General features: G+C 34.7%; 1 protein-coding gene across 2 annotated transcripts; it reads right to left on the bottom strand.

Moving 5' to 3' along the window:
• Positions 1 to 3,629: 3,629 nt before the first annotated feature.
• Positions 3,630 to 12,479, bottom strand: LOC135075775 (gustatory and odorant receptor 22-like). Of its 2 annotated transcripts, XM_063970257.1 has the most exons (9): positions 11,994 to 12,479; positions 10,620 to 10,758; positions 9,904 to 10,154; positions 9,570 to 9,830; positions 9,350 to 9,477; positions 8,792 to 8,951; positions 6,855 to 6,926; positions 6,199 to 6,288; positions 3,630 to 3,787 (listed from the first exon to the last, which is right to left on the bottom strand). In XM_063970257.1, the coding sequence occupies exons 1-9, from the start codon at positions 12,102 to 12,104 to the stop codon at positions 3,701 to 3,703; spliced, it is 1,299 nt and encodes a 432-aa protein (XP_063826327.1). In that variant the 5' UTR covers positions 12,105 to 12,479; the 3' UTR covers positions 3,630 to 3,700. The 2 variants fall into 2 exon arrangements, with proteins under 2 accessions (XP_063826327.1, XP_063826328.1); XM_063970258.1 differs by lacking the exon at positions 9,570 to 9,830.
• Positions 12,480 to 12,486: the final 7 nt, after the last annotated feature.

The following is a 12,486-nucleotide window of genomic DNA, read 5'->3' as shown; positions in this document are numbered from 1 at the left end:
GTAGATTTAATAAAAAAATATATTTGTGTTAAGATGTATCAACAAATCTTATAAATTTGCGACCGTAAAATGTATGCGCCTCGACAGAGGCGTACAAAATGCTTGATTATTATACAGGGTGTTAGGTAAATGGGTTTATAATACGACACTAGCTCATGTTAACATGACGTGCGTGCATATAAATGGCCTATGGTGAAGTCAGAAAATTGATATCATCATTTTAATTTTATTTTGTATGAAAATTAAATAAAATAAATAAAATATGTTAACATGGGCTAGTGTCGGCTTATAAACCTATTTACCTAACACCCTGTATAAATAGGTACTGGTAATTATTTTTATAAAAAAAAGAGCGCTTACTGTTTAAAAAACAACACATCGTCCGTTTATTACTGTGGCACATTCGCGACACCCCCGACTTTTGCATGTCGAGCGCATACCGAGATTTGAATTTCGAAGGAAAGCTCGCGTTTCATCCGTTTATATGAAGTTACAATACTGTATGATAGTATTACCGTGTCAGAGGCTTACAATAAAAGTAGGTGAGAGAAATATGTATGGCGATAGAATGTGGGGATAAGCTATTGTTCTGGATTTTTGTGTGGAATCCTGGTATGTACTTTCGAGACATCTTGATAGAGATGCCCGCTAGCGTATGCTATGTGAGCTAAGCTCCATACACGTAATTACTTATAACTTTCACATAAATTACGAGTATTTGAAAATTGCAATTAAAAATAAAATATTGTAAAAACATATTGTGTGACTATGACGTAAGTACGAGTACGTATGATCGTTAATTGACAACATAATTGTATGGCACAAAGATATACTACCCGCTAATACTGTGCCAGATATTTTTTTACATGTAATAACCATGTATGTGCTGTGGTGTGATTTATTACATTTTCCTTCCAATAAATTCATTAATGTTAAGAGTACTAGGTAGGTAGTAGGTGAATGTTGAATATAATGTTATGGTATGGTTATAGTAAAGGTTAGTTTAATCTAATGTGTACCTCTTGTTTATATTTTTCAAATTCAAATTCAAATTCAAATTATTTATTTGCAGAATGTGGTACATTAGATGTTACATAATGAAATGGAGCAGAACACATTCGCCAGATATGAACCAGCATGCGAATGTTTTACACAAGTCAATTTATAATTAATTAAAATTTAAATAACATCTACCTAATTTGCTTAGTCAGAAGTCTCAAATTTCAAAACCTTGACATTTCTAACATGTAAGTATCGTTACCATTTCGATCAAGTCGTCCATGAAAACCGATCCATTTGTTTGAATAACCTCGGGGTCGGGATATGAATTTATTAAACATCGCTTTACCTATTTTAAGGCCAATCTTTTGTTATAAGTGTCCACTGGGAAAAGTGGAACCAATGTTAGGTATATTTTAGGTGTAGAATAAATTATATCCCGGGATAGGTTATATTTTTATAATTAGTACGCCGTGGCAGTGGCTCGTCCAAATATATTGCATCACGTCAGCCTACCATCTCCATTAACCGAGGGTGGAATTGAATTGAATTAAATTGATTTTCCTACTACACCTAATTGGGCGAGTCAATTAGATTTATCAATAAAATATTTCATTGACGTGTTGGCGGCATTGCGTGCTTTTTTCCGCCAATTCCATTATCTAGAGTGCTCGGAGAGTTAATATGGCGTGGAGTGGAGTGCGCGATACAAATCTCGACACCATTCGCGGCAATATGCTACCGAATGATGTCACCGATAGGCCAATTGATATTATGTGGGATCGTTGTTCACTTTGCTCATAATGCATATACCTATAACCACGGGCACTGAGGCGTAAACGTGACTGTTGACGGTAATCTTTATTAACCTAGACGTAACGTCTAGGCGCTCATATTATTATCTATTGGATCAACTGAATGAAATTGCACCTTCTCTTTGTATTATCTCTTTATTAACTCTATGTCGGGTACTATTTTTGAAATTAAAATTGAGACAACTCTAGGAACTCTACAAATGTACCTAAAATGATACAATGCATTTTATGTTTAACAGTCATTATATTATTGCTTTTTTATTCAGTACCTGAATCTGAATTGCTGATAAAAGTGAACCTAATTCGCTTGAAGTAAACAACTTAAAAATCCTAGATATTTACTTCTGTAAAATAAGAAATCATATCTTCGGTACTATATTTATGACGCCAGAGGCAATCAGATATTCCGAGAAAAGAAAGAAAGACGACGTAAATAGATAGGTAATGTAATTTTAATAGGATTTAATGTTCATATGTCGATAACGTGCCTACGGTATATTATTGAGGGGCCCAGTATCACGCAAACCGCTTTATCTGTTAAACTTTAATGACTTTCCTTTCATGTGTACTATAAATTACTTCTATAAGCACTATTGCACAAAGTCGACTAGTAACTCCACAATACATTCTACATTCATTCACACTAGAAATTCGAATGAACATAGATTTCAATTGTTTCGTACGAGTACGTTCTATTAAGCGCAATCAATGTGCTTTGACCAACGAACAGCCGTATCCTGAAATCTAGTAGATATTCGCTGGTCTAGAACTTGCAGTTCAAAACTATGCTTTATATAAGTAACTACTTAATTTTTCCTACAAAGTTTATGTGACTGACTGAGTGACTACTGAAATGAAATAAAGTTTGAGGAATCTTGAAAATTATTTAGAGCATCACGTTGCCATTGGATTAAAAACAAAGCAACAAGGATATAAGCCATTACGACTATCTTTTTTAATGCTATTGGCGTTTGGATTGTGAAAAGTGACAATCGCAAGTGCTTGCAAATTATTTTTGTCAAAGTGAAAAGAAGATGCTCCCATGTGCATTCAGTGCTATTTGGGTGACCCAAATTCATGTTTGTTTATTTTATTACTCAATGCATTGTATTCCCAAAAAGCATTTGGAATGATCTGACAGGGATTCCCTGGAGCTTAAGGGTTTTTAGAAAAGAAAAAAACTTTTTATGTGTTTATGTGTAGGAACACCATGCATCGTGAAAAATGGATTTCCTTATAACGAAGTAGTGTACAAATATCATGTTAGCACAAATTACAGAAAGTAACACTCGGACTCAGAACTTATTTCACCATAAGATATCATCATTACCATAATTTAAGTAGTTCTTAATTACTGAATTTTCAGAACAAATGAATATGATTTTTAGGTTTGAAAGTCCATCGGTTGCATTTGGTAGGTTCCAGTAGTCTACCAGTCGTTGATAAAAATGTGAAAAAAATAGGGAGTCTAGAAATCCTAATTCGTGTTAACGTCTCGCGCTCGCGTTTCTCGTCTCTGGCCAAAATAGATTTCTCCCTTTTTTATTTTTCTCGATATTCGGAGAAGTGCCTGTTAAAACGCTCTCGGGTCCTGACAGTAAAAGTTGCTGATAAAAGGCGCTGGGTTGTTGAAAATTGGAAAAGTTGATTAATGAATCCGCCTTGTGATGGGCAGAATATCGGAGTGATTGCGGGTGACACTTCGGCAGATACGAGGGCCTGCTGTGACAAGTAAAATGCAAGTCTACTTAAGTGTTTTATTAGCTAACAATTTATACTCATCATCTATAGAATGATGATTATTCTAATGCAAACGCTAATCATAATCTATATGTAAAATTTTCTCTACACTTTTTGTCACGAGTACAGTGTGTTTAAAAATATTTTTATGTTGCAGGCATCTGTGGATCCTTCGGCAATGAAATCTTGAACTGCAGTAAGACTATGAGGTAGATGGTGATCATACTAATTGCCTGAAAATTTAACAGTCGGTAAATATCAATGAAAAACATCCTAATTACCTATTTTTAAGGATCTTAATCTACAACAAGAGAAGTAGAGTCTAAAATAAATAGGTAAACATTTATTAAGTCAGAATGATATTTGATGATACAAAAAATATTATGTGTTTGGAAAGACCAAACATTAAAACCTTATGGATACCCAGGTATTTTTATATTGACTAACTCTACTCCAAACAAATAACGTTCTGATTATTTTGATTTGAGTCATGTGTAGGTATTTACTTTGGACACTGGCAAGGGCATGTATTTACCTACCATGCTCTAGGTGTTTTGCCACGGTGTTTTATCAGAATAGAGTAACGCTGGTATTTAGATAAGAATTACTATTTGTTACTCGTATCATATCCTTTTAGTGGATTTATGTAGGTGTTAGCTAGTCATTCAGACTACATAGTAGTAAAGTAAATTAAATCTGCAAAGCAGTAGATTATACCGCATATTGTTGTGTGGAAAATGAGAAATTAACTTTTAGTACAAAACCATATCATAGGATGTGTAACAAAAGTAAATATGTCTGCAGGTATTTTAAAAACAGTTGAATTATTAATGGCACCTACAGTCAGCATCAAATATTTCGTGATACCCAAAGTAGCCAAAAAGTTCGCAAAACGTCTTTGTTACACTTGGAATAAGGTTGTGTTATCAATTTATTAGCCACTTTGGGTGTTACGAACTATTTGACGTTGACTGTACATGATTAACAAATATTAAATTAAATAAACTAGCGGCCACCCGAGATTTCGTACACATGGATCCCGTTTAGCCCCTTGAGGGGTTCAATTTTGCAAAATCCCGTCTTAGTGATCTACGTTCTAAATGCAGAGACTCCTAGCACTTATAGTTTCTGAGATTTCGTGATGGGTGAGTCAGTCAGTGACCTCTCGCTTTTAAATAGGTATATAGATATACAGGGTGTCCCAAAAGCAATGGATAACCCTGTAACCATCGATAAGCCTCGCCATGGTCTCCCTAACGTCCAATTTTGACCCCAGTAAAAATATCACCGATTTCAAGATTTTTAAGTTTTTGTGCATTTTTAGAAAATTGCCACCTGCGATTACTTTTTCTCATGCCATTTCTACAAATGAGGATATTTTCAATCTAGTTTTTTTCCTTATCACAAGGGATAGTTAGGCTATCATAAGAAAAGATGAAAGTTCAACAAAATAGTTTAAAAATATGAAAATTTTAAGAAATTGCAGAGAAGAAGGAAAAATTAATTCATTGTCTTGCACTTTTGATCAGCCATCGTGTAAAAAAAATGTAGGAAGACCATCGTGCCCATTACCTTAAAAACTTCCTTGGTTAATTGAGATTCTAAAAAGGTATCACAAGCCTATGTATTCTGTATTATTTTTATCTTATGGCTACTTGAATAGCAACTAGTATGAAAACTGCAAAAATGAGTTTTTCTCGTAATAGTTAAACTAGGACTGCATAGTGGCATTAAATACAAATGGATAATTTTTGGCGTAGGAATTTTAATAAAGTAACATTTTATGATCATCATCATTATCATTTCAGCCATAGGACGTCCACTGCTGAACATAGGCCTGGGGTTCAAGTGGAGGCTACGTACCGGAAAGCGCATCGTAGGACGTCCACCTACAAAGTGGACCGACGACCTCATAAAGGTAAGCAGGAAGGTGCTGGATGCAGGCCCCTACCAAGCGGTCATTATGAAAATCATTGGGGTACAGGCCTATGTTCAGCAGTGGACGTCCTATGGCTGAAATGATAATGATGATGATCATAAAATGTTACTTTATTAAAATTCCTACGCCAAAAATTATCCATTTGTATTTAATGCCACTATGCAGTCCTAGTTTAACTATTACGAGAAAAACTCATTTTTGCAGTTTTCATACTAGTTGCTATTCAAGTAGCCATAAGATAAAAATAATACAGAATACATAGGCTTGTGATATTTTTTTAGAATCTCAATTAACCAAGAAAGTTTTTAAGGTAATGGGCACGATGGTCTTCCTACATTTTTTTTACACGATGGCTGATCAAAAGTGCAAGACAATGAATTAATTTTTCCTTCTCTTCTGCAATTTCTTAAAATTTTCATACTTTCAAACTAGTTTGTTGAACTTTAATCTTTTCTTATGATAGCCTAACTATCCCTTGTGATAAGGAAAAAAACTAGATTGAAAAGTATCCTCATTTGTAGAAATGGCAAGAGAAAAAGTAATTGCAGATGGCAATTTTCTAAAAATGCACAAAAACTTAAAAATCTTGAAAACGGTGATATTTTTACTGGGGTCAAAAATGGACGTTAGGGAGATCATGGCGAGGCCTATCGATGGTTACGTTATCCATTGTTTTTGGGACACCCTGTATTAAAAGGTACCTACCGAGGTGAGTAGCTCCCTGTTAACGTTAGCGTAACCTTTAAGGCTCACCACAGCTGGGTTCATTTCAATGGCCTGAATGAAGTGATCGATCTGCAAAATACGAACAATGATCTTGAATCCTCATCAAACAGTGGAGGTAGTTTAATGAACGATCACATTTAATATAGACATGACTAATATTATGTTGTACCTACACAATAACTAAGTGATTATAATGTAGCGGCTTTGAAGTGTATAAGAAATAATGCATCTCTACTTACATAAAATGTCCTTCACAGTTAATTATACTTATTAAAAAAAAACATTAATAACAACTATAGGAAAACTCTACTTCTGTTAAGTGGGCTGTAATCAAACCATCAGAACTGGCATAACTTCGAATTATTTGTTGTTTACAAGTAAACTTCCTGAACATCGCGGCATCGGTACAATCTTTACAACTTAGCGCGAATTGTTCGGAGTTTTGTTTCTCCGGTATATTTCACTTCAGCTTAATTTGAGCTGAGATTTTTCAGGCATTAATTAAACACAAACCTCTGAATTTTAATATTTTAGATATAAACTTTAATTTAAAGTATTTTTTAGTGAATAATGTTCGTAAAGCTCATCTTGGTCAGTATAATTTAAAGCAATAAATCATACAAAATGTAACTTACTTCCTTTTGCGTTGGCCGATCTACAGATAGAACATCTATACTCAAAAGAGTCTCCTGAACGCCGTCTGCCACCTTATCAAAAAAAGATTGAAATTAAGTAAGGAAGATGCGTATATACCAGTGATACCACCATCACCGGTGTACAGGGTGTTGATTTCAATCCTCGCCATATTTATTTAGGTGATCTATTATGACTTATAGTATAAACGCATTATCCACCAAAAAAATACAAACGAAAGTGGAATTTTTTGCGAATATTTTCCGTGCGACATCAACTGGTTTACACTGCGGCACCCAGTTCGTTTTAAATTTTTTTAGAAGTCAATTTTTTTACTGATTCATGATCTGAACACTTAAGCTACTGAATCAACTCCTTAAATATGGCGAGGATTTTTTTTGATTGATATGATTGAAATCAACATCCTGTATATGCCTAAAAATTTCTGAATATTCATGAAAAATGTCGAGACACACCTTAAAAGGGTCTAACTGTATTATACAGTGTGAGTCACGTTAAAGTGTACATATGAAAATAGATGAAACTAGAACAATTTTTATCGACAAAAAAGAGGTCAAAAATTTTTTGAGATTTATTTTTTATTTTTTATACAATTTTTTTTCTTCCAATTACTTATTGTAAAGAAAACGTAATAACTTTTAAACTAAGCGGTATATCCTGATAAAATAAAAACAGTAATAATGCTAAATAACAGGCGATACTAAAAAAATACATAAAATACACAAAAAAGGCCAACAAATAATAAAAAATGATACTTTTGGAAAAAATACTGCTTTTAAATTCGTGTTTTTTTGGTTATTTGATAAATTTCTCCAAAAAGTGCCCCTATAACAGGTGGTTTTTATTACTTTGTATTATTCTCTATTGTATTATCTTTGTATAACCAAAAATCGCATGTCTCTATCCCTATCACAACATTTTTTATGAGCGTTTGAACAAAGGCCTGCCACAACTTTATTCTCCGATGCAGGTAGAGTAAATTTTAATTTTAACTAAAATGCTTATTTTACTTCGAAATCTTTTGTTTTTATTTGAAATTTAACTTGTTTTTATCTAAATTACAAATCTAGAGCCATTTTCAGTTTCGTTGTTAACGAAGCGTTGAATAGCGCGCCCGGAGAGGCTTAGTTCAAACGATCATTGCAAATGTTGTGATAGGGATAGAGACATGCGATTTTTGGTTTTACGAAGGTAATACGATAGATAATAATACAAAGTAGTAAAAACCACCGGTTATAGGGGCATTTTTTGGAGAAATTTATCAAATAACCAAAAAAACACGAATTTAAAAGCAGATTTTTTTCAAAAAGTATCATTTTTTATTATTTGTTGGCCTTTTTTGTGTATTTTATGTATTTTTTTAGTATCGCCTGTTATTTAGCATTATTACTGTTTTTATTTTATCAGGATATACCGCTTAGTTTAAAAGTTATTACGTTTTCTTTACAATAAGTAATTGGAAGAAAAAAATTCTATAAAAAATTAAAAAAAAATCTCAAAAAAATTTTGACCTCTTTTTTGTCGATAAAAATAGGTCTAGTTTTATCTATTTTCATATGTACACTTTAACGTGACTCACACTGTATTTCAAGTTTGAATACCAAACTTGAAAACCCTTTCAAGTTTCAATAGAAGAACCTAAGGTATAGATTTTTTTCCAAGAAAAACAAAGAAGGTTCCTCGATATTTTTCATGAATATAAGGCGACTTTTTGTAGCGATGCAGTCGCGCTGCTGTAGCGCATCAGTAGCGCGTTGGCATCACTTCTGTAGTGCGTTGCAAATGCGACTAACGCGCGACAAAAAGTCGCCGTGGGCGAGGGCCCTAAGATTTAGCGCCTGGTCGACATTGTACTAACCAAAAATGTTTAGTACTATCTAAACGCTGGGTCATCTACAACTACGAGTAGGTATATTACCTTTTGCGTAGAATTGTGCGAGCAGTCAGCGAAGATGAACAGCAGTGTGGAGCAGTAGACGGTGTCCACGAACAGGCCGATTTCCTTGAAGCTGAAGCCGATGCCGTGGTCCACTATTTCCGACAACGCTCCGTATACGGCGATTGTAATGTTTGTAAACCTAATTTAATATACCCCATACATAAATGCGAATGCTCTTCATAAAATACTTAATATATTTTTTTCTGTCTCATAATAGGTAGGTGAGACCGAGGACAGTTGTGACATTTTGATTTTTGGTACATAAGTACTTAATTATACTTAAATACTAGCGTGCTCGTAACAGTGCGCGTTTTTTAGTTCAAGCCTCGAGCTAGCTAACAAATACGCGCTTATGTGAGCTCGCTGATTGTTATTAGGTTTACAAAAATCGACATTGTCACAACTCTCCTCGGTTTCCCCTATGAGTAATCTACAGGGTGTTATTTAGATAATGACCTACATATTTTACAATACATGCAAAAATGAAGTTAATTAAATAGTGTCTTTAATTTAATTTTAATATCAATTTAGACTTACATGAAGAGGCAGTAAGTAGAATAAGTACGAGCGTAAGCGTTTCCTAGTAATTGAAGTAGTTCGGAGAGATTTAGCCACAAGTAGCGATACCGGGAAATTAATTTAGCTGAGCACTCTATTCCAACGTCCTGTTAAATGACAATTTTATGAATGTAATATAGTAGAAACGAATCATACGCTGCTGTAGAAACACGCTAATAGAGAAACAATAGTACATTACCCTACGAAAGCACTCGGAAAGGCTTTGCGATGCAATTTTGATTCCTCTGCAGTTTATATACCACAATGCGCAATTCATGTTGATCATCGTTATGATGTGGTAGTATGCCGCTGTGTGTTTTAATAGAAATCCATCCAGAAGGGCACAAAGACTAAGAAGAAATCCTATGGCTAACAGCAGACATCCAATGCTTATGATAACTATCACAGTCTTCAAATTGGGGAATTGAAGGTTTTCGCCCGTTACTCTGTAGTATCGGACCTGTAATTTGAGTAGGTAAGTTAACTTAATAAGGCTTATATGAAAAAAAGTAAATAAGAAATTAAAAACTTACTTGAAACTTTCCCCAATTGGTTTTATAAATGGCAACTTGGTGAGCCACTCCCCATCCAACAAAAGGTATCCAGAAATGAGGCACTAGAAACACGACGAAGAGAATAGCGTAGATGTAGTCGTCAAACTTTTTGATGGAGCGGAGAATCAAGATGCGTTCGTAACCGACGACTAAGACGACGACGGTGGTAGCGATGTAGAAACAGATTGCGTAGGCAGTGGCTGAAGATCGCCAACTGAAGGTGATTGTACCTGGAAATATGAAAATTACTTTAAAACCATGCCTGAAATTTCGTTTCCAGTGTAAGAGGTATCTCTACTTACAAAGTCGTTTTACCCTAAACCACGCAACGCATATAACAGAGATAAATGTTCACTGTAATTACCTACATGAAATATTCACACGGCAGTTTCAGTGAAATGACACTTTGCAATTTGCTAAAAGTTACAAATGAACAGCAAGATTTGTCAAACATTTTTATCAAATTTAACTTAAGTATTAATTAACTCGTGTGGCGACCATGGGACGGAAGACGTAGTGTGGGCAGATCCCCCACTAGGTGGACAGACGATATGGTGAAAGCCGCGGGAAGTAAATAGGTACCTGGACGCGGGCAGCGCAGGACCGGTAATTATGGAAATGCTTGGGGGAGGCCTTTTTCAGGCAGTGGACGTCATTTGGCTGAAACGAACCAATTAGCTATAGAGCTATCTTACCTGGCCTAGACCTGGTGATAGGCATGACGGCGAGAGCGCGGAACAGCACCAGAAGCAACTTGTGGTCACGATAGAACTGGTCGTGGATTTCACACGTGTCTCCATCTTGCGACGAGAGCAGATCACGCTGTTCTTGCTCCTATCAATAAATACTTAACTTGTAACATTTGTAACTTGTAAGGCATAAAAAATAAAAGCCCCGTGACGGGGATACGGTGTAAGAGGACAACGGGAATAGACGAAATTATCTTATTCAAATCAAATCATTTATTGCATTGCATTACATGTGGTTTGATAGTTGGTGAATGGTAGGGCAGCACATCACATGCACCCTGCAAGGGCATAGCAAGCATTAAGTATACATTTTACAAAATAAAAGAAGAAGTTACAATTTTAGATCAGTAGTAACAATTATTAATTATGTTATTTAATTATATTTCATTTAATAATATATTTATTCAATTTTAAATTTATTGCAGCCTAGTATAATATTCATCAATTTTGTAGAAACACTTATCACATAGAAAAACATTTAAGGACGCCACAAATTTATCATAATTATCTATCTGTCTTAAATATTTAGTCTTATTATTCATGTGGCATACTGGGTTGCTGGTCTAAGTATTTATTATTTTTTGTAAAATACTTATACCTATTTGTCGCCTGTAAGACCGCCAGAATTTATAGTATAAATAAAATTACCTACTAAGCTATCTTGTTTTTCAGGCTTGTTACCATTGTTACATCCATTAATAACGCACACACAAACTATTAATTAGGACTTAAAAGTGTATCAAGCTCTCCGTTACCGAGAAAAATACATGCAGAAAACGCTTTTGTGACCACAAGATATGCATGCAGCTTACGACAACATAGATTAATTAAAAGTTTTAGCAAAGTCCAATGTTTTTAAAGAGTTTTCATTGCATTTCCTTCCATTTCATAGCTTGTAAACATCCGTTTTTTTACCGGACTATACGGCCCGATTTTTTTGGCCTGATTTAGCTGTGGTGTATGGTTTATAATGAACGTGTGCACATTCATCGGACATAGGTCCGGCGAGAAAATTATCAGCAAACAAAGGATATCCATTTTTTTTATCATCATCCGATGAAAAAACGGATGTCTACAAAAGGCCTAAGTATACTTACTAATTTTGATGCTCTTTGGCCAGTATGCTAACACCCGCTATTACAAATATCAAGAATACACAGAATAAACAGAAATAGATCTAAGTGATGATAGACCCGTATATGGATCACAGGCTGTAAGCACACGCGGGGTGACTTGAGCGGATCGTTTGACCATACAATTCGAGATGGGTGTGTCTACAATAGAACTCTCTAGACGTCTAGTTATTAATCTTAAACTTACATAATCCCTTTGATTCCTCTCATAAACGTGTTTATTACTCTGCACTTGCTTCATATCATTTTGGTAGAGCGTGTTGTTGATCCCTTCATCAAAAAGGTGATCTGGTATCATTTCAGTTTTGGTACGTACCGTCACCTAGAAGTTTAGAAGTGTGAATGACGCGTCTCAAAATTAATCGTTCGTTGGGCGAGTCAACCTCCTAAAATATGCAAGACTCGAGACATTATCGTGCAGGTAAACAAGAAGTGTAAATTTCATTAAATTTTAAAGCAAACGACGATGTCGCTCTTTGCATTTCAATGTTATTTGCCAGCTCAACAACATGACTGATATAAATTATGAATTTAATTAGTTATTCCAAAAACTAGCTTTTTTTGAAATGCTCTATTTTAGTCATCTTCATTTCAGTTGAAACTGTGATAGAGCAGAATAGAACTAAATAATAATTAGGTATGAGTACTAGTAATTTAGGGGTTCTATATTGGCTCACATA

Source organism: Ostrinia nubilalis, chromosome 10 (genome assembly GCF_963855985.1).
Source record: "Ostrinia nubilalis chromosome 10, ilOstNubi1.1, whole genome shotgun sequence".
Taxonomy (NCBI): Eukaryota; Metazoa; Arthropoda; class Insecta; order Lepidoptera; family Crambidae; genus Ostrinia; species Ostrinia nubilalis.
The sequence above is the reverse complement of the archived record's forward strand: the minus strand, read 5'-3'. Positions and strand labels throughout refer to the sequence as shown.

What these genes read in the sequence shown, in the direction of transcription:
- LOC135075775 (XM_063970257.1), bottom strand. Translation starts at nt 12,104, where the DNA reads ATGATACCAGATCACCTTTTTGATGAAGGGATCAACAACACGCTCTAC. An exon ending in AGAGGAATCAAAGGGATTAT is followed by an intron (nt 10,759 to 11,993) that starts GTAAGTTTAAGA and finishes ATTTATTGATAG; the next exon opens with GAGCAAGAACAGCGTGATCT. An exon ending in TTTCCGAGTGCTTTCGTAGG is followed by an intron (nt 9,478 to 9,569) that starts GTAATGTACTAT and finishes GTCATTTAACAG; the next exon opens with GACGTTGGAATAGAGTGCTC.